Source organism: Antechinus flavipes, chromosome 2 (genome assembly GCF_016432865.1).
Source record: "Antechinus flavipes isolate AdamAnt ecotype Samford, QLD, Australia chromosome 2, AdamAnt_v2, whole genome shotgun sequence".
Lineage (NCBI taxonomy): Eukaryota > Metazoa > Chordata > Mammalia > Dasyuromorphia > Dasyuridae > Antechinus > Antechinus flavipes.
The window spans coordinates 548,535,830-548,559,247 of NC_067399.1; the positions used below are offsets into that span (position 1 = coordinate 548,535,830).

Consider the following 23,418-nt stretch of genomic DNA (forward strand, 5'->3'; position numbering starts at 1 on the left):
TGGTCAGTATTTCCAAGAGAGTCTATTGTTATCCCCCATTCCCCACCTCATGCCTACACAACATGGATATTATTTCTAAGCCTAAACCCACCATGTATTTGGTTCCTTCTAGTAAAGTTGCAATCAGCTAAGAACTAGTTGCCGGTGGATTCAGAGAGACCGTAGTGGTGATAGGTTTTTGTTGTTGTTTTTGTTGTTGTTTTTTAAACGAGGCTATCAGTTTGCTTAAAAGGTCGCATTTTTCTTCATTAGTCTGTTTATACTAATGGGTTCCATTAGGAGAGCTTAGAAATAATGAAGGAGAATCATTAGCTAATGAGGAGAATTTGACAATTAATTAACAAAATTGTTTTTATCCCTGCAGAAATGAGAAGGCTGTGGTGGGTATGATCTTAATAGCTTTTGCCGCCCCTTATTGTTTCCCTTTTTTCACTTCCCTCTCTCTGTCCCTTCTTCACAAGTGTACCTCTGCTCCCTAGGCATGTGGGGATTTCACGACCGGGACCTGGTTTTGCGGAAGGCTCTCTACACCATGATGCGGAGTGGAGCCGAAAGGGAGGCACTGAAACGGAGGTGGAGGTGGCAACAGACCCAGCAGAATAAGGAGGTTTGTACCCGGTGACTTGTTTTAAAACCCCCAGCCCTAATCTTATCCTCCAGTCAGTCATGAGTGATGGCTAATTCGCATCTTCCTGACTGATGGCGGGGCTGGATGTAATAGAGCTCAGAATGCAGGCCCCAGGGGGTGGCCGTGGAAGTCAGTGTTCCATCTTCCTGGGTGCCAAGCTGAAATTGCTGCAGTAGATTATTAAAGCTTCAGTTCCAATGCACCAGGGAGAGAACATATTAAAACACCACAACAAAAGTGTCAAGAGCAAGAAGAGCCTCTGGCAAAGGAAGGTAAATCTCAGGGTAGCCCTGTCAGATGCACCAGAGTCCTTCGAAAGCAGTGGAGAAACTGCTGGGAAGCACTATGTCATTGGAGGGCTGCGTCTCAGCTTTGACCTTGTTGTTTATACAGAAAAGATAAATCTCAGCACTTTTTTTCTTACTCTGTCCATCTGGAAGGATCCGAGTGACCAAATGGGTACAGAGCTGAAAGGGAACCTTGAATTCTTCTGACTCGAGGTTAGGCAGTCAATTCTCAGGTCCAGAGGAGGTATTTGCATTTTGTCAATCATTTCTTCTAAAGTCAGACACTTTGTCACCTTCCCTTTGTATCTTCTCCATCAGCAAGTTCTGGAACAGCCACCCCCTGTTTGGGCAGCCCTCAGGTTTTGTTTTCCTTCCTCTTGCTTTGTGATTGGGAACATCCCTGGGTAGCGTATAAGAATCATGATAAATCCTGCTGTTCTCCCTAGATAGCATCTCCCTGAGTCACTATCCAAGAGTAACCAGTGGGGAGTGCCTTCCCCTAAAAAAAAATGAGCTTAAGGTGTTGCACATAAAATTTCCCTACTTGGGAAGGTCCTTCGGGCACATACTGTAGAGAGCATTCTATCATCCTAGGAGAATTAATGTCTTATTTGGGGACAACATTTTCACTTTTTGTGTTCTCCATGAACAAATTTAATTTTCTTTACAAGTGTGTATTAAGAACAATGTGACTCAGTGTAAAAAATGCTAGACTCAGTAGTTCTATTCTCAGAAAAACAAGGCCCAAATGTCAGCTCTGCCCTTTATTCATTGGATAAATTACGCAAGTGACTTAACTTCTCCAAAACTGAGAAGTTAATGAGGTATTTTCCTCTGAAAATGGGAATTATAATATTTCTATAGAGTTGTTGGAAGGAAAGCTTAAAACACTAGAAAATGAAGTTTTTAAAAATTACTATTATTATACTGTAACATATTTAACATGTATAGGACTGCTTGCCATCTGGGGGAGGGGGTGGAGGGAGGGAAGGGGAAAAATCAGAACAGAAGTGAGTGCAAGGGATAATGTTGTAAAAAATTACCCTGGCATGGGTTCTGTCAATAAAAAGTTATTTTAAAATAAAATAAAAAAATAAAGATTACTATCATTATTATCGCTGCTTTTGACTGGGCATAACATTTTGAGGTCTAGAAAGAATATGTCGGTGTATGTTTATATGCATGCATATGCCATAGTTAATTCTATCAATAATCACCAAGTTAATAAACTGAGTTTCTCATAACCCTTTTCAACTTAATGGGTTATTTGTTTAATTGCCCTCATAAGATCTCTTGGCACATCAAAAGAGCGCTTAAAAAATAACAATTAGCCTTATGAATAGAACAGTAACAAACTTTTGCAAACTTCAAATAGCATAATTTACCCTCAGTGAAAAAAAAAACTGATTAAATATATTATTATTAATAACATTAATTATTAAATATATTATCTAGGAAAATTTGTATAGAGGGAAGATTATCAACAGGGGTCTTACCTCCTATATTTAGGATAACTTATGGGCTTTAGTCAATATACATGCATTATAATTGTGGTTTTTCAGTCATTTTCAGTAGTGTTCAATTCTTTGTTAACCCATTTAGGGTTTTCTTGGCAAAGATACTAGAGTGCTTTGCTGTTTTCTTCTCCAACTCACAGCTAATAAGTATCTGAGCCTAGATTTGAACTTAGGAGGATGATACTTCCTAATTCCAGACCTGATACTCTATTCACTCTGCTATCTAGCTATGAACTATAATTATGACTAGTGAAAATGTAATGTTTTGTAGGCTAATGATAATAGTGCTTCCTATTCCAAAGGCTGAAAGATCACACAAAAATTTCCCTAAAACCAGTCCAGAGATGGATTATTTTTCATTTTTGTTTTTCATTCATTCAAGAAAAATTTAATAACTACTGTGTCCAACTGGCGAGACTTACATGAACTGATGCTAAGTGAAATAAGCAGAACCAGGAGATCATTATATACCTCAACAATGATACTGTTTGAGGATGTATTCTGATGGAAGTGGATCTCTTCGATAAAGAGAGCTAATTCAGTTTCAGTTGATCAAAGATGGACAGAAGCAGCTACACCCAAAGAAAGAACACTGGGAAATGAATGTAAACTGCTTGCATTTTTGGTTTTTTTCCCGGGTTATTTTTACCTTCTGAATCCATTCTCCCTGTGCAACAAGAGAACTGTTCGGTTCTGCACACATATATTGTATCTAGATATAATGTAACCTATTTAACATGTAAAGGACTGCTTGCCATCTGGGGGAGGAGGTGGAGGGAGGGAAGGGAAAAAATCGGAACAGAATTGAGTGCAAGGGATAATGTTGTAAAAAAAAAAAAAAAACTACCCTGGCATGGGTTCTGTCAATAAAAAGTTATTTAAAAAATAAAAATTTAAAAAAAAAAAGAAAGAAAATTGTAAAATAAATAAATAAATAGATAAATAAATAAATAAATAAATAAATAAATAAATAAATACTGTGTCCAAGACACTGTGCAAGGAATCAAGAGAGGAATACAAAAAAATTGACATGATCCTAGTCTTCATGGAATTTATACTTAAATGGGAAAAAAAAACATGGAAATTGAGCTGAAATTTTAAGAGGAAGTGTGATTACAGAAACCTTATGCCTTCCAAAAGGGAAGGAAAGAAAGATGAAAAAAAAAATAATGCTATGTGCTCTGATTTGGAACTATTTCATTCATTCACTAGTTTAAAAAAGACGAAATACTGATTCTATCAACAAAAGTTTTGAAATCAATTATACAAAAAACTCCCATTTATAAGCAAATTACTTAAAAATTAGAACATACTATGTAAATATAGGCTGTTGTTTGTCCAAAGAGGACCACGAATCAGATAGGTACCACCGTGACATGCAAGTGAATTGGATTTAAGTGAGAGTCACCTGCCTCACTTTCCCTTCCAGAGCCATCTGGGTCCAGAGGCAAGATATAAATCAGGATGACTGGAGACAGCCCTGGATAAAATAGAATACTTTGACCTTTTTAAGTTAAGGTCTTCTACAGATCTCAGTTTGACTGAGGTTTTACCCATTTGATCATTTTACTACTAGTTAGTTTTCATACCTAGATTGAAAGGATTTTATCACTTTTTATAAAGGTAATTATTTTATAGAAAAGCAATACAGTGATTTGAAACCAGGGTTTCTTTCCAAAGTAAAGTGGCTCTTTGTTGTGTGGCCCTAGATATGTCAATTTCCCTCTATGGGCCACAATTTCCCCTTCTGCATAATAGAGAGAAGTTCCTACTCCAAAGGAATTATATAAATATTAGGACTAGATGGGTTGGAGAAAAGAATCAAGAAGGAAAAGAGCTTGAGGGAAAGCTGTTTGTTTCCATTTTGAGTTATTCAGTTGTCATGCCAAATGTTGTTCTATTCCTGTTACACAGGGTGATTTCATAGTAGAACCTAGATCTGATTTTTTCTAGAAAAAGAAAATTCTTATTAAACATTGTTTAAATTTATTGGGATGCCTCAATTTGGACTAACCTACAAGTTATTATTAGGTCATATCCTGCTCTCAAGGCTGCCTAAGGTCAGATTCCTTATTTTGGGGAAAAAACACCTGCAGCAGATAGTATAGATTCAAGATTTTTATTTTTATGCAATTTTTACCAGCAACAAAGGAAAAAAAACAATAAATCATAGATGCAGTCACTATCAAAAACCCTTTTGCCTTTACCTCTGGTGCCATGTTTCAGAATGGATTAAGGTGATCCAAATTATAAATATGTAAATAATTGCTTCCAGTGGAAGAAAGCCCAAACCCCTCATTTGACTGATGAAGAAACAGATGGAAAATGGCTTTCCCACGGCCATATAACCTAAAAGTATCAGTCAGTTTGAGCCTACATATTTCGGACTACAAGCCCGGTGTGCTATGCACTGTACTATACCGGCTGCTATTTCCTTCATCAAGTGGTGGGGGCGAGGTGGCCGCTGACAATCTGTTTCAGTCTCCTAAAACAGACCCTTTCTTTTTCTTTAGTCAGGGTTAGTTTATACTGAAGAAGAATGGGAGCGAGAGTGGAATGAGCTCTTGAAGCTGGCATCCAGTGAACCTCGAACTCATTTCAGCAAAAATGGAGGCACCGGTGGTGGGTAAGTTACTCTCTTCCAGTGCCATTTTATGATAGCGCCAAGTCACGATAGAGATGAAGGTCACTAAATCCACCTTCTCTCTACTCTCAAAGTCCAGTCACGGAGTCGTTGCTGATACCTGAGGGCAGGCAGAGAAATGTTTCAGACGGGCCTGTAGAACTCCTCCATTCCCCCCAAAATGATTCTGAAAAGGAACATATGGGTAGAGAAGTAAGAGTAGTTGGGCAACCTGCCAGGTGTTTAGAAGAGCCTTTTGCCCATTCCCAACATGTTTGTTTCAAAGATATTGGCAGGTAGTGCTCATGAATCATTTCTCCTTCCCCTACTCTTCGTCTTATGGCTGACAAGGAAAAACAATAGACAGATTGATGGAGAAGTTACCGGCCTGGAGGGTGGCAAAAACATGTGAAAGAACACAGTGACTTACTGCTCTAGTTTTCATTAATGGAGCTTCTTCTGAGAGAATTTTTAATGCTGAATTCCTTTATTTTATAGAGAGCATTTATTTTCATTTTAAGTTTAAAGTAAAACTAAGAATTCAAAAGAATTAAGCCAAAAAAACTGGCAATAAAAAAGTGAACCAGAGGAGAGTTTAGAAAGAAAAAAAGAAAAGAAAAGAGAGGGGAGGAGTCCTTTCGGGTTGGAGAGGGAATACATTCCAGTATATTTTGAGCATTATATACTGTTTGGGATTATGTACTGTTGGTCCTTGGAGTCTTGTACCCAGAGTCATGTGATACTATCCCCTTGAAGCAAGAGTATAACAGCTACTTCTCTGGAGGGTAGAGTGAGAAGATATGGGTGAAGTATGAAAAGTATACCATCAATCAAGAGCTTTCTGGATTGGCTAGGGATGTCCCAGATGTATGACCCAGATGTATGAATCTTGTTCATAGTGTCTGGCTATATTAATTCCAAATCGAGATGGTATTTGAAAGGACAAGACATCCTTTTATTTTCTTTTTTTAAATCAAGCAGAAACGGAATGTTCTGAGACCCATGGGGGGAATCATGGCCAACCAATCTGCTCAAGGAAATAGTAACTAATTAGGATAGTTTTAAAGTCTGTGAGCCCTCCTATCTGACTGCTAGGTAGAAGTCTTTTTATATAACCTTTTTTAATTATTAAAAATTTATTTTTGTTATTTTCTAAAGTAGCCTTTTTTGCTTTGTAAATAAATAAAAAACATTCTTAGATACAGAGTATAGGGGGCAAAATGGGGAAAGAATGATTGCTTGCCAGAAACAAGATACTTAAGGTCACAATCATAGCCGTGTAGAATGTTGGTTCAATCATTTTTCAATTATGTCCAACTCTTCATGACCCCATTTTGGATTGTCTTGGTAAAGATACTAGAATGGTTTACCATTTCTTTCTATAGCTCATTTTACAGATGAGGAAATTGAGTCAAACTAGGTGAAGTAACTTGCCTAGGGTCCCACATCTAGTAATGTCTGGGGCTGGATTTGAAAGCAGGAAGTAGAGGCTTCCTGACTCCAAGCCCAGCATTTTAATGACCTTTAGCTGCCTCAGCTCTAATAAACCACAGAAAGTAGTTTCCACATGAATCAGAGATTCTTAATTCTTTTAATTTTAAATTCTTGTTAATTGCTTATTTTTTTTTGACTTCTTTGGCAGGCTATAGGCCCATTCTCAGAATAATATTTTAAATACATAAAATAAGCTACATATAATTACAAATGAAACCATTAAATTGAAATTGTTGTCAAAATATCTTTAAAAAAACACATTCATGGACCCCAAGTTATAGGTCTGACTTTAAAAGTAAAAGTTCCCTAAATTAGTTTCTTCCTGGGAAGCTATGATTTGAGTACTCATGACCTAGAAGGATCCTATCCTCAAGTCTGAAAGTTGTTTAGTGCATAGTAGAGAACCAAGTTAATATTAAATTCCTTTTTAAAATATTTAGTTGTAATGTTTTAATTTTGCCTCTATATATCCGGCTTTGTAGCTCCCATTCCACAAGTCTCCTAAAATTACCCTCATAAGTTCAAATTAACTCTTCATTGACATAGGTAATAGCAAAGCATTTTCCTGTTCTCTTTATATCCCACTGGATAAGCAATCAGAGAGTAAAGAGTCTCCAGAGAGGAAAAATAAGCTAACTGCAGTGTTCCAAGCAAGCCTTCAAAGTTCAGGATGCCCATTAAAGCTCCTGGGAATCCATGGCAGATACAGAACCTGTACCATTTCCATGTTATAATATGGAGTGGCAGAGTATTCTGCTCATTAAAAGAATTATATCAGGAACAGGAAGATGAGGGGCTATATTTTATATTCATTAAAATTCACAAGTTAATAAAAAGTTTCGAGGGGGGAAGGGTTTGTTTACTTTCTCAGTGTGTGCCCAATATAAAACCTTTAGCATTTAGAAAGGATTTCCTAACAATTTGCTGCATATCTATCAAAATACCAATTTATTCTTATTTAAAGGGGGGAAAAAGTGACATGAATCCAATATGCATTATAAATCCTTACACTGTCTTCTTCCTTCAGAAATGCATACTTTTTTTTGGAGTTTTATTTTCACTAGAGTCATGGAGATTTAGGCAGATGAATGATTTCTTCCACCATATATGCGATTATTCTCTGGGTTTTCTCTCCAAGACTACAGCTTATTCTGGTCACTGGATATAAAATCTCTACTCAGCAGAAACAGAGAAAGAAGTCTCTGTAACTAATTGGACAATAAAAACAGGCACATGCCTGCGATTTTGGCTCCACAGGGTGGATGTCTGTGTTCCATTATTGGTCTCATATGTGGCATAATAAAGCAAGATGATGGCTACTTACTGCCACATTTTCATTAACAGAGATTATTCTAGGGAACTTTTAGAGTTTGACCTGCTTATTGTATTTTTAATGAGCATTTAAAAAATTTTATTTTAAAAGAAATCACAGTGAAACCAAAAGATCAAATTTGGGATACATCACTTAGTGATGATGATACTTGAAAGCAAGCCATGTTAAGAAAACAAAATGATCCGTGAAAGTTGAAGTCTTATTTTTAAGTATTATTCACAGAAGCACTTGTCATGAGATTTCAAGGTTAACTTATGCTTCAAAACATATCTCTGAAGAATGTGACAGCATATAAAGAGAGTAGTATATGAGAGTGAAAACTGAAAAAACCAAGGGTCTCCTAGCTTTGTCACTAGCTCACCATGTGAACTGGTAAAGTCACTTCTCGTGTGTAGACTTCCTTAATTGCTTCCCACTTCCCCATCTGTAAAATAAGAGATTTGATTTAGATGATTTTGAAGGTCCTTTTTTGAGCTAACATTCTTTAACTATCTTTATTCTAGTTTTCCAATTTATCTCTGAGGATGTTCAAAGCATTCTCATAATTAACTACACTTCTGTTATTGCAGATTTGCATTCTCTGTCGGGCATTTAGTCTCTCAAAAGATTTTTTTAAAAAGATTCCACATCAAAAGTTATTTCAAAATATTGAGTTACTTTGTGATTAGGTGAAATGCTTTTTTACTGAAGGGAAAAAAGACATCATCAAAAAGCAGAGAGCTATATAAACAATATAGTCCCCCCAATAGAGAGCTATATAAACAGTATAGTTACTGAGAGATTAAAACAAGAACCAGTATTATTGAACATTTTAATAGATTATCTGGAAGACATCCATCAGAAAATCTCTGAATGCATATGTGACACTAAACTTTTTGGGCTATCCAGTCAACTCAGACAAATCTCAGAAAAGTCTTTTGATGTAGTATGGGTATCAGGAGATCAATCAAAAAAGTTACCACACATTTATTAAGTATCCGGGAACTCTGATAGGCCCTGAAGACATGAGACAAAAAAATAAATCAAAACATTTTCTTTTTTAAAAAAAGCATATGTTTTAGTGGTGTGAGCAGAAAAATAGCAGGTACAGTTCATTATGATCAGGTATTTCAGTCATTTTTCAGTTGTGCCTGACTCTCGATGGCCTCATTTCTTGGCAAAAATATTAGAGCCATTTCCTTCTCTAGTTCATTTTACAGATGAGGAAATTGAGGCAAACAGGGTTAAGTGACTTACCCAGAGTCACAGTTATTACATGTCTGAAATTGGGTTTGAACTCAGGAAGATGGGTCTTACTGACTCCAATCCCCGACTCTGACTCTATTTACTCTATTATCTAGCTGCCTGTGACCTAGTTAAAATGCATTTGGAGAAAAAAATAATCCAAACTATAGTTATAAAATAAGAGGCTTTTCAATTATGGGTAATCACTAGAGATAATACAGGAAATATGTGAATAGGTCACATACTATAAATTGCTTTACAAATTTTAAAGTACTGTATAATGCTGGCTATTATGCTTGCTAACTCTCAGATTTTGCTCAAGTGACATCAGTCCAAGATACTTGTCTAGCAACCAAAAAAAAATTATCAGAAAAGAAACTGAAAATCAAATGGAAAATATTAGAAATCAGTGTGCCAACAAAGCATATTCTGTGCTAATTCTGGTTGTTGTATTTTATGAAAGATATAATGGTACTAAAAGTTCAAAAAAGGTCAAAGGAAATGAAAGAATTTCTTATTCAGGACATGCTAAAATAATGATGATGATAATAATAATACTTCAATATGGAAGAACAGAGTAGGGGGGATAGGTGGATATGATTGTCATTTGTAAATTCATAAGAAGTATAATAAGTAGGTTGAAGAGGGAATTGCTCACCAAATCCTAAAACAGAATACCCCTTGAAATTGGGTGATGTAGTTTTAATTCAAACAAAAGGAAATACCGCTTGACCCAGTGGGTAGAAATTTACAGAATCTCAGCTAATGGAGTAAACTAAAAGGATATTGTTACTTACATTCAAGAGTTTAAACAAATTCATGAATTTATGTCTACTACCTATTCAGAATGGAGGGACTTTGTGAGCTTTCCTGGAATTTTCATTTTAGGGAAGGGCTCCAGAAGACTCATGCTTGATTCTCTGGACTTAGTCACTCTGCCTTCACTGTTTTCTAACTGTTCTTTCTCTCACTGGAGGGTTTTTTCCTGGAACCTTCACTTTGGTGATGGGTCTAGACAAGTTATCACTCATTCTCCAAATTTAGGCTTTGGTACCTCCTTCTAATCTCTGATCCTTTCTCTCCTCCAGCCCCAACTTTCCAGCTTCCTTTTTATGTATTGTCTTCTACCATTAGAATGTAAGCTCCTTGAAGGCAGGGATTATCATTTTTTTTTATGTTTGTCTATCACCAGCATAGCAATAGAGTAAGGGCCTAATAGATGTTGGATGATTAGCTGTTAACTGTGATATGGTTGATCTTTAAGGTGATGATGTTGGGTAGAACTGCCACCATCCTGCAATGCAGGAATTAGCAAACTATAACCCTGTGGGCCAAATCTGGCTTACCACCTATTTTTGTGAGGCAAAAAGCTACATTTTTTTAAAACTTTTTAAAATAAAATTGTATTTAGGGCAGAGGAAGCAGGCCAGATTTAGCTCTTGGACTGTAGTTTGCCTACCCTGGCTGTCATGCAGCTGTCAAGAGATTCAAGACTAAACTGGACAGACTGTTACTTTGACCCAGTGAGGTTTTTTGTTAGAAACCAAATTTCTTCCTTAGTTCACCTCTTAATTTTCAGTGTGGAAAAATATCAGAAGAAATTAGAGAAAGTGATGGGTAGAATGCATCAGGAAAAGACATTTCTTAAAAAATAAAGGTGCCTTAATTGCATTTATGTTGGGTGTTAAGTTATTAATCAGACATTTAATAATAAAAAAGGAAATGGAATGCTTTATAAAATTCTTTGGGTTTTAACCTCTTGATGTCAGACAAACACTCTCTTAGGTCTTGTTTGGACTTAATTCCAGTACTTTGCTGATACCTTTATTTCTGCTATGACTAATTCTGTTGATTTCTGATACATTCTGTCCCCAACAGGCACCTCAACCCTTTGTTTGTCTCTTACTAGGACCAGATAAACCATTAAGGGATGTAGTTCAATATTCAATAACTGCCTTCAATCATGTTCTGACCAAGTTGCAAATTCCATAAGCAGAGCTAAGATGGGATAGTATTAAAACCTAGTAGAAATTTCCATTGTTGGTTTAAGAAAAACCAGGGCAGAAACATCCCTAAACCTGGTCCAGGCCATGGGACTAAGGGCAGGCATCCAGAATACAAGGGCAATACTAACTCCTCAAAACAATTGTGAATAATAAATATCTCATGGACTCATTCCTCTTGACTAAATTATAAATACAGTCCAGAAACCCAACCAACATCTGGGGGGCGGGGAGGAATGGACTGATTTAAAGCATCAGCTTCCAATTTAGATTACAACACAATAGAAAACAGATTCATTAAGCCTTCTAACTTGGCAAAACATGCTTCCTAAAACATCAAAGATACCAGCATCGCTTGTGGCATGAGGGGGTGGGGAAGTAGGAGCTGAAAAGGGGAGACGTACAGCAGCAAAATGAGCCTGCTGGATTTCTCCTGGACTCCTTCTCACCAACTTGTAAAATGAAAATGAGTTCATTTCCTTTGGTGCCAAAATGAGCTGAAACTCATGAAGCACCTTCAGAAGAACTCTGAGATACTTTTGAACTTCATCACTTAGAAATTTATGGCCATGGAACTTCAGGGGTCTCTGTTTGGTTTTGTTTTTCTCAAGTATCAGATGAATTTGTAAAGTTCCTTTGCTGCCCTTTTCTGAATGCACAAGTCTAGCTACTTTCGCCTCAGTACATACTGAGGGGGAGTGTAATCATAACACAGGAAGCAAGATGAAGCAAATAAAAAAAAACTCTTCCTTCACTCCTGAGTCTACCCTAATTGCATGATTCATGCAGCCTCACAAAGGTAGCAGAATTGAAATCAGGTAAAACTTCAAAAAAATTTGCATCTCTTCTCCCTTTATTATAAAGGGGGGGGGGTCACAGGAAAAGAGCAGGATACAGGCTATGGGAAGAATTCTCAGTGCTTTATTTAAATTTTTTATTATCATTATTTAGTTAACTTCAAGAGAATCTGAGTTTTGTCTAACCTCAGGAAATAGCCGCTTTACAACAACTAGTTTCAAATGCTATGTGTCTTCCTAGCATCATAGAATTTTGATTTAGTTCAATAAATTTACTTGATAGAAGAAGATGAGATCCAAACTTCTCCAAGGTGTCACAGCTAGAAAATGTCAGGGTTAGAAAAAATTTTAAGCATTTATATATACACATATATAAAAAATTTAGCTTTTCAGGCTAAGGTTTGCAAAGTACTTAGATAAATGGTCTCTTTTGACTTGCATAACGTTGGAGATACAAGCTATTGTGATCGTCATGTTACAGATGAAGAAACTAAGGCAAGTAAAAGTTAAATGACTTAACCAGGGTCATACAGCTAGTACTATCTAACACTAGATTTTAATTCAGGTATTCCTTATTCTGGGTCCAGTACTCTCTGCACTATGCCACCTAGCCACTCAGAGGATAAAAGGATTCCAGAGAACAAATTAAGCCTAAATCCTGGATATCTCGATTCCTTGTCCAGTATATTTTACAAAGCACCATACTTTGTCAAAGACAAAGATACCAGGGAACCTAAAAGAAGTGTGGATGTCTGTAAAAGGAACTGGCAGCTAGAGATTTAAAGTCCAAATTATCTATCACATAAACCAAGGAAATCGTCAACCCCATTGGCACCAAAAAGAATAAAAAATATTTCTGAAGAATTTTTTTGATGTGAAAAAATTGTCATCTTGTAGAAAAGGGTTTAGAAATACTTTCCCAAAATACTTTCATAGCCTCAAAATTCCCCAGAATATAATGGATTCTCTCTTCAAATATTTCTGCACCTCTAAAGGATGAAGAGTTTTTATCAGTCAATTGCCAAGTATGTTGTGAGTTCCAACATGGTGTTAGGTGTAGGAGGGAATGTGAGGCTCATTTAGTAAATAAAAATGTGTTGGATTTATTTTACAGAATTATTTTAAGTAATAATGTATTGTGGCTGGCAAATATTACCTGATTTATAGGCTCTTTACCCTTTCATAGCCCGAAGCGCTAAATTCAAATACATACAATATAAATATATTTTTATTGAGGAAAAATCAAAATTTAGTAGAAATATCATAACTATTTCTCCTCATAATTCTCTCATTAGGGTTGTGGAATCATTACTATATATACGTACGTGTGTGTGTGTGTGTGTGTGTGTGTGTGTGTGTAGGTCTGTATATATCTCACAGGTCATCCTGTTCAGCCCCCTCCTCTCCCTCCAGTTGACAGATAAAGGGAGGTTAAATGATTATCAAAGTCATTATAGATTAGAAGTAGAAGAGCCATAATTCAAATCTAGGCCTCTACACACAATGTGTCCTAAGTACCAGTCCTTGGAGCAGGTTAGCATCCCTCTTAGCCTGCAATCCATGTTATCAGCTTATTACCAATTTATCAATATTCATGAAATGGCATCAATTTTCCACGTGTCTGGATTATCCTTCATCAGCCACTTATGTATGGTTGTTTCATTTCCCGTGTGATCCTCTTGATATCTGTAATACATAATATCTTTCTAGCTACTGTCATAAGACTTCAGGGAAGTCCTAGGCAGAAGTGACACAGGAGCTTCGGAAACTTCACAGAGTCTTGAAATAAAAGAGTAATTCCTGCCCTGGGTCGCTAGGTCTGGGGACCTGCTATTTGTCAGACAGGTAAAAGGAATTTTTAAAACACCTATTATATGCAAGGCATTCTGTTAAGTGTTGGAGATACAAAGAAAGACAAAAGACAATCCCCATTCTCAAAAAATTAACTGTCTAATGGAGAAGACAACATGGAAACAACAATGTAAAAAAAAATTACATTCGGGATAAAAAGGAAATAATCAATAGAAGGCACTAGAATTAAAAGAGATTGGGAAAGAAAGTCAATTCTTATAAAAGTGAGATTACAACAGGGTTCAATATTACTCAAAAACTTTCACAGAACTGTATCCTATGGAATTATTCCCTAGATAAAGTAGATCATTCTTTGTTTCATTCAGAAACAGCTTTTCTTACAACATAATCAAAATGTACTATAAAGTTATAAAAGTCCGCTATAATGTCATTTATGATATTAATAAAAATTGGTCTGTTTGAACTAATTGCCCCCAATGTTGTTTCTCCTAGCACTGTCTTCATAGATCCAAATAGAAATATTAAATAGTTATACTTCATTTTCTTTCCTTGTAAAATCACATGGTCAAAATTAAGAATTTTAAATTCTAAATTTTAAATTTTAAAAAGCTAATCATGATATGATATACTTTTAGAAATAATAAAAATGAACACAAGTAGCAGAATAAAAAGAGCATTAGCCGTAAGGTCAGAAAGGTCTACTATATCCGAATTTAAGCTCTTCTACTTACTATCCCTCTGACTTTGGAAACATCCCTTCCCATCTCTAACCCTCAGTTTCTTTATCAATAAAATGAAGCGCTAGACCAGCTGACATCTAAAGCCCTTTCCAACTCAATAGATCATGAAAGAATATATATGCGTGGAAATAAAATATATAGAAACAAAACAAATGCATAAAAAGAGCAGCACAAAATAGCAATGAGAATGCAACATCCTCATATCACAATGTCAAGAATGGCTGATTTGAAATGAGGGAAAAAGTCATGTACTTGCTTCATTAAATAGTGAACTCCTTTGTCCCAACTTTGCAAGCTGAAGAGAGAAAATAGGACAGAAAACTTTGACTTTAATATGATAGTTGCTTACTCAATTCTTGCCACCATCCTCAGAAAGTTTCTTTTGCTAATGGGGTCATTTTTTTTTCTTATCATACTCAAGATAATAGTTCAGGCAAAACACTTTTTTGAATCTCAGCCCTTAAGAATGGCAGACTAAATCTACATCATTCTCCAAATACAGCTGCTCTGCGAATGGGTAGACAAATCTTTTCATTTTATGCACGTGGAATTGCCTCATGTTTTTCTTTTGCCTTGGGTATCACACAGAATTTTGTACCTCTCGTGTACAGTTGCTATATAATGTTTTATATTATGGTTATTTGTGGACCTATAGATTGAATGTTCCTGGAGGCCTGGGACAATGTTTCATTCATTCTTACATTTTCCTCTAACACCTATCCCAGTGTTTTACATTATACTTAAAAATGTTGCTTGTATTTTTTGTTAATTCAGACTCATGAAGTATATATAGTATTATTGAATTCTCATTATTCAAGGACTATTTATTCATCTCTTTCTATCATTTCCCTAATCTTCCTTCTCTTCTTTTTTCTTCCTTCCTTTCTTCCTTCTTCCTTCCTTCCTTCCTTCCTTCCTTCCTTCCTTCCTTCCTGCCTGTCTGCCTGCCTGACTCCCTCATTTCCTCCCTTCTTTCCTTCTTCATTCCTTTTTTAAATTAACTTAAAGACTCTAAATTCAATTTAGAGCAACAATATGATTAGTCACATTAAATATATATATATATATATATATATATATATATATATATATATATATATATATATGGGGAAATAGACTATTTTGGTGTGAAAAGTTCTAGAAAAAAAGGTAGCAACCTGGGTTGGTAGATGACCCAGTTAAATCTTACTAGTTAGATCACCAAGTCAGCTATTTATTATCATTCCATGGTATTCATTTAAACAATTTTTTTATTACATAAAAGCCAGGAAGATGAAGGAAGATGTTGACTGCATTCAGAGAATGAATTGATAAATAGAAGGATGTATAGAATGATTTTGCACATATGTGTGTATGGTGTAAACTTATACAAACATATTTATGTCTAATTGTAACCAATTAGGAAGGAAGGAATCAAAGAAGGAAGGAAGGAAGCAACAAAAGCAAGAAGGAAGGAAGAAATTACATGTTTCCTGTACACAAATATAAACACAAGCAAATTTGAAACGTGTGTGCTTTATAAAATCATTATTGATTAGGTACTGTATTGTACACCATTAATGTTCAGTGAATATGTGTTATTGAGTTAGCAGTAAAGGACCTGTAACAGATGGATGGCCAAAGACTTTCACTGGAATTCACTGAAATAAAATTTTAAAAGGAGCAGTTTTCTAGTGCATTGAGTGGACACTTCATGAAAACTCACAGAAAGACAATATATTATAGTGGAGGAAAAGACTAGATTTGGAGTTAGAGGACCTAGATTCAATTCATACTTTTGCTACTTGTTAACCATGGAGACCAGTTTCCTTTTCTTACTGTCAATTCATTCATCTATAAATAAAGGCATTGGGCCAGACAACATCTGAGTTTCCTTCCACACTGGAATCTATGATACTATATAATAAAAACAAGAATATAATATAAACAAGAAGATAGGATATGGACAGATTGCCATCTCTTTTAGAGGAAAGAATAAATAAAATCACCAATCTAGGAAAGTGCTGAAATTTCCTCAAAGTTTAAAATAATTTTTATACCTGAGTTGAATCTCCTAGAATACATTTAACCCTCCTTCCAAAAAAAGAAGAACCATGGGGAACCTAGGAGAGAAACTGGATATCCCCTTATCGCCTACCACGTGTAAATGAATAAGCAAATTCTTTTCCAAGATTTAAATTTATAGTTGTCTAGGAAATTAAAAAATTGTCCTAGCAAATGTATTGTGGGTATTTGTCTAAGGGAGAGGCTTCTTTGCCTCTAGAAGCTGTGGGGCTTGCCTCTATCTACATAGCATAGAAAAGTTTCTTTTGTAAAGAGCTAGAATGACATAGTTAAGGCTTGTAAATAAAAAGGAAAGAAAGCAATAGTTCCATTCAGATGAATGAGAGAAAGGGAAAAAAATACTCAGATTGAGAAACTTTCAGGTATACTTTACATAAACAAAGATGAATTAATATGAATTTGAATTTCAGTTATGGATTGTATAACATTAAGGAGCATATGCATTTAACTTTGGAATTTAGAGCTATAAGAGATAATCTAATAATTGATAAATGTGAGTGGACATTAGTAATAGGTGGGTTAAGAATTTTAGAATTGATTGTATGACATGAGAGACACTGGCACAGGACCTCCCAGCATGGCGTGCCCTAATCAGAGAGACATTTTGAGAAAAGCAAAATTGAATTAACCCAAATAAAATGCAAAATGCCCCAAATTAGAGAAGCTACATCAAATATTCATAAAGATTATGTGTACTCAACCTGTGGCAGAACATTCCCAACTCGTTATTTTTCTAATCAGCCACAGTTGGACACCTGCAACTTGACTCTAACATAGTGATATTATTTTTGTCCTTTTTGAGCATGAAGGACAACCAACCAAAGTGGCACAGTAGCTAGAGTACCAGGTTTGGAGTCAGGAAGACTCCTTTTCATTAGTTCAAATCTAACCTTAGGTACTTTTTAGCTGAGAGACCCTGGACAACTCACTCAACCCCATTTGCCTCAGTTTCCAGATAACAGCAATAATTTCTTGCCAAGAAAACCCCTATGGGAGTCACAAACAGTTGAACACAACTGAAAATTAATAATACGTCCCATTTATAGAGTGTATTAAAATTTTCACAATCCTGAAAGGTAGGTATGGAGAAATAGGTATCAGTATGTTGAGGTTCAAAAGGAGACCCCAAAAGGTGGAGGGTTGCAGACTGGTGTTGCAAAGTGATCAAAAGAATTTTCAGGCTTGAACCCATCTCCAAGTCAAGGGGCAAAGTTTATTATAAGTGTAATTCCAATTGAAGTAGACAAAGTTCCAAAAGAATTTAGCAAAGAATCAGGAGCAAGAAGACAAATTTATAGGAAAAGACAGAGAGATCTGGTTCTTCATCTCACTGATATGCTAATTTTTGGCTTAGAGGTAGGACTGAGGAGTGGTCTGGTATGCACTTCAATATTGAATTTAATGGTTTAGAGATGGGGTTGAGGAGTAGTCTGATATGCACCTCACCATTTGTCTCAGAAACCCTAATCACTGACATTGTTATCTGGCAGTCAGCATTGTTTATAGCACTATATTATAGTGTTTCTAAAGCCACAAGACTTTAAGATCATTGACAAACATTTTTAGAATAGCACAACTAAGATCTGGGGGTCTCAGGACTATTGCTATATTTCTCCTAGAAGCTGCACTCTTATCATATATCACCATTTTACAAATGAAAAACTTGAATCAGCAAAAAGTTACACAGGTTGCCCACAATCATATAGCTAATAAGTATCAAAATCTGGACTCAAATTCAGGTCTTTTCAGTTGAATTCTCTTTCTACTCCCCCACACAACAAAGGAACATTGTACTAGAAGTTACAAGCCTGATTTCAATTCACTTCCTGTTTTTCTATGAACCCCAGAGAAACTATCATAAAAGTAGAGTTTGGGGGGAAATGAGGGCTTCTAAGAAAGAGAGGGAAGGAGGATGTGAGAAACAAAAGAAAGGAGAATTCGACTTCTTAAATAAGTCCTAGGGAATTTCCCTAAGAACGAAGGTTAGATGACTTACCTAGGTTCTCATGACTAGTATCAGTAGCTGAATTTGATTGAAAGTTTTCCTGCCTCCCTCTTCTCTACCCCCATACACAAACAGAAAGAAAAAGATGTTCTGATAAAGTTCCATGGTGGAGTATTGCATTGTGAAAATGAAAAAAAAAAACAACAACAACAACAACTAATATTCAAGGTTTATTGATGTTGTGGCTTTTTCCATTGTAGTGTAACAATATTTGCTGAAACTCCAGCCACACTCTAGCATTTTAAAATAGGGATGAAGGTCTCGCTGGGATAACTTCACTATGCCAAGATTTTTCTATTTCTTTATCTTGCCAAAGCTAAGTCAAAATTAGTTACGAGGGCCATCCACACAGGATTTTTCTTTGACACATTTGATCTCCCCAGCTGGGCTCTACCTTGAGAAGAGTGACTATTGCCTTAGAGAAAATTATGTCAAGGGGAAGACATGTATAACATGTTCTCTTTCACATTTGAATTGGGTATTTCTGTGAATAGGTTTTCCAGCCTTGAACACAGTATTTTCTCTCTGGGATCCTCCCTAAGTGAGTTGTTTGCCAGGCTCTCCATTATCCAGACAAACCCAGCACATTTAGAGAATGACGTGAGACAGACACCCAAGTAAACAAGCTGAAGAGAGACCTATTTAGAAGTCTAGTTTTTGAGGTTATGATTCTCCAAACATTCAATCCAATCCTCAGAGAAGGAACTGTGGATTTCTAAGTGATGGAATGGCCTTGGTGAAACAGTTAGCTATGTCTGGAATGTGGTTTATGAAATAGGCAGTACCACATTTCCGTGGCAGGGTAAATAGCAGAAATGGTCCAAGTTTTGTAACTCAAAGTGGTTGGGCTTTTGTTGTTGTTGTTATTGTTGTTTTTTAAGTAACATGTTGAGCTGTTATTTTTTTAAGCTCTTAGAAGGCAGGATCTATGTCTGGGTAATATTATGGTAAATTACCTAGTAAGTATTCAGTAAAATTGGTAATTGATGTCATTTTCATGATTTTATTATCATGGATCTCAAGTGAGGGGCTCTACCACAATTTTCACTCTTCTGCTGGCTGCCTTCCATTTACTATCATCACCTTGAATGACTTTGACAGAGAATGGAATACTGATGATAGTATGGGGCAAGGGGAGCCATGGGGCAAAACAGTCTCTCCCTTGTAAGAGCATGTCCACTCTACCGAAGGTAGTTGCCAAATTCTTACTTTATTCTGTTCTTCCTTTTCCCTTCCAATTAGTCTCTAAATGCCTTGAAAGCAGAGAAAGGCTGTATCCTGGCTAGATTCTTCTGGATCCTGACCCTGTCTCTCCTATCTGCATCATCTGCAGATCTGATCATCTCTCCATCGCCACACCTTTATCCAAGTCACTGATAAAAAACGCTAAATAGCCCAGAGTCAAATGCAGATTCCTGGGGTACTCCTCTAGAGACTTCTGCCATCTTAACTGTGAAATATTAACTTGAGGCAAGCAGACCATTTAGAATGCTTTTACAGTAGTTTAAGTGAGAGATTATAAGGTCCAGAATAAAGGGGGTAGCACAGTGATTGGAGAAAAGCAATGGATGCTAGACCCATGGGAGTGGAAACTTCATTTGGCAACTGATTTGATATATGAGGTGAGGGAATGTGGAGGTGAAGATGACACTGAAGTTAAAGGCCTGGGTGAGTGGAGCAGTGGGGATGCTAGAAGTTTAGAATAAAGATTGGGGTTTGGGTGTAGTGGGGGAGAGTGATGATCTCTGTGATACAGATCACAAGACATCTCTACTAGTCTCTCTTCTATGACTGATTCGCTCTGAACCTCCAAAACTGAAAAGTGATGAGACATGTCTGCTGCATCTCTGGGGGTACAACTGTAGGGGTTAGGGGCGTTGGGGACATTTTGCCAATGTAGAAAGCAGGTTCTAGCTAGATTATAGTCAACTGGGAGGGCTTACAAATAGAGGAGGCTAATGGTAATGAGATCAGTGAAGGTATCTTGAACTATAAAGGATGAAGAGGGGACTGGAAGATAAGCTCATCAATGGCTATCATGTGATGGGTAGGCTCTCCTTACACCTCCTCCCTCCAATTGATCACACATCCATTGGGGTCATGCCTCCAGCCACTGTAATATACAATCCCTATTTTGGAGAATTAAGTTTGAAGAAGAATAAAGAAAATCCTGTTTTTTTTTTTGTAGTCTTGACTGAATATATTGATTCTTCCAAAATCTTTGTTCTTCAATAAATAATTATCAATTAAATGACAATATATACAAAGCTCCGTGTTAGGTGTTAGAGAAACAAAGAGGAAAAAATGAAATAGTCTCTGCCTTCATGGAAGTTATATTCTACTAGGGATTCAGATAAAATACTTAATAAAGAGAAAGTAATTTCAAGAAGGAAGGCGAGCTAGCATTTGGGGGAGGGTGAGCAAATCAAGAAATGCCCTTTCTCTGTTGTATGCATCTTACACCTATTTTATCCCTTTGTTCTGTAGTTTGGTTGGCAAAGTTTACCCAGTATTTCATCTTTATGGCTTTCAGCAGGAATGGCTATAACCTTAAATGGTTTTATGATGCAAAGTCTCTAAGCTATAAAGTAAAGTCAGTTCTTTATAGGGAAAGTTGTGGTTATGCAGTTACTGAAAGATGCCAGCATAGCAGATTGCTACACTGACTGATATCAGAAACTTAACAGAACTGGGCTTTGTCGGCAAGTTTGGGATATATGATGGCCAAGGGGCTTTTCTTCTGAGCTTGTCTTGAGTAGCCAAAGCCAACATCAGCAGAAACAGGAAGAAATCATAAACATAAGATAAGAGCTAAGTTTGTGGAAGGATCTGAATCTTATAAAAAGATTAAGATTTTTCACTCCCTTAGAGCCCTGTGTTGTTGCTGAATATAGCACAACATTAGTTATATCAAAGCTGTTCCAAGCAGATCTTTCACCTATACTTTATATGAATTATGGGTTCTGGTTGTTTTTGGTGAGAAAAGATAGATCAACTAATAGAAATATAGAGGGAAATCGATAACTCTCCTCCCACCCAACACTAGCAGAATTCTAAGGTAACAGTTTTGGAGAGTTTGAATGAAGATGCAATGGAAAACATTTGGGGAAAATATTCACCAAAGGATTATTTATTAAATTTCAAAAGCAGGCAGGTAACAAGCACAAAAGAAAACAAAAGGGGTGTTTTGTGGGCTATGTGGATGCTTCTTGATCATTTCATTTTAGGGCAATCCTGTCCTGGGAAGACATAATGTCCGAGGATAGCTTTCAGGCTTCGTGTGATCCTTTTCCCTGTCATAAAGGTTGAAGTTATCTGGCACTGACACCCCTTAGCTCATAATACTTTGCTCCATTAAGGATAGTATCTGGCATGTTGGTTATCAAGAATAGCAAATTCTGGTACAGGACCAAGAGAAGGGAGAGGGGAAGGCAAGGGGAAATGGGGAAAGAAAGCATATTTAATCTTAACATGATAGGGTGATGGGATCATCAACATCAACAGGATAGAAGGATAGGATCATCAGAGCCGTGAAGTCCAGTCCCCTTGTTTTAGAGATAGGGAACTGAGACCAAGAGAGGATAAGTGGCTTGTCATGGATACCGTAGCTCCTAGTGGAATTTTAATCCATCCTCATTATTCCAGATGTCACCACTAAGTGAATGCATGCTCCTCCCTAAAGGAAGCAAAGTTTGTGTATTTAAAATTATAAATGCAGCATGTAATGAGTTGTCAGTAATAGTATAAGAATTCTCCTTCATTATCCCTACTGGCATTCTAATATTTTAAGCATTTCTGAATGTTTCAGTGTCCTGAAAAGTACCCTTGTCCACAGTCTGGCTTTGCTTTCCCAACCACTCTATATCCCACTCCCCCCCAAAAAAAAAAATACAAAAGGCATCTGGGGGTTCTGGAAGACTTTGATTTCAACATTGCAGCTGTCTACTTCAAGAGAGCAGGCAAAGAGAGTGGGTTCAAGGGTAGTTTCATCTTCACCGACCCGTTCTTAGAACACATTTCAGCAACTAAAGTTGCCTTCTCTAATGATGTCCCCCAAAAGCTTTTAAATGCATAGGATTTTTCCAAATTGAATTTCTGTAGAATTCCTACTGACCCCCAAACCCCCACCTTTAGAAAGTGAAATTGAAAAAGCAATCCCATTACAATCTCCAGAGGACAATGAATCCTCCTCCCCTTCTATGAGACCTACTCCCAGCTGTAATTTGGATGCTCTCTTTTAGATAGTCACTAATGTCACAAATTGTTATATAATTCTTTTTTTGAAGAAGGGCACTCTGGGTTCATCTTGCCTCTCTTTGTGTTGCTTTCTGGGAATTTCCAAAGCCATTCTCCTAAGAGCAATTGCTGTGGAAAGAGCATTCTTTTGTCAATAGGCAGGCTCTAATTTGGGGCTTTCCTCCTCACTATTCACCTCTCAGACAAAAGTAGGAAAATGTTGTGTTGCTCTGAAAAGAAATCCATTTTCAACCTGTAAAATCTGCTCACTACATGTTAATCATAACATTGATGTGAAAATTTTAATTTTTTTTCCTCTTGTAATGTGGGGCAGCTAGAAATTGTAGTACAAATTTAAAGTTTGCTGTCAGAGACATGCTTTTAGGACAGACCCTGGGATTCCTATAGTCTTTGATTGGGATCGTGTATACTATTGACTCTAATTGTGTTCTGAAAGTTGCCTGGTCCTGAAGACTTTCCCCATAATATTCCCAGAATATGTATCTTTTGATGATAAATTAATCATCTTTTTTTTACTCCCATCATCCAGAGAGAGGAAGAAGGCTAGCTTTCCCCTACATGTGACTACTACATGCTCTACCCCCACCCCATTATAGCTTCTAAGCACATCTATACTTTATAAACACTCTGTACT

General features: G+C 36.6%; 1 protein-coding gene across 2 annotated transcripts in view; it reads left to right on the plus strand.

Annotated features, from left to right (window-relative positions):
• OTUD7A (OTU deubiquitinase 7A) overlaps positions 1-23,418 on the plus strand; it is a 387,007-nt gene that overhangs the window by 311,191 nt on the left and 52,398 nt on the right. For both annotated transcript variants that reach the window (XM_051980945.1, XM_051980946.1), the window contains 2 exons: positions 480-607; positions 4,946-5,058. In XM_051980945.1, coding sequence (XP_051836905.1) covers positions 480-607; positions 4,946-5,058 — 241 coding nt within the window. The remainder of the gene's footprint in view (positions 1-479; positions 608-4,945; positions 5,059-23,418) is intronic.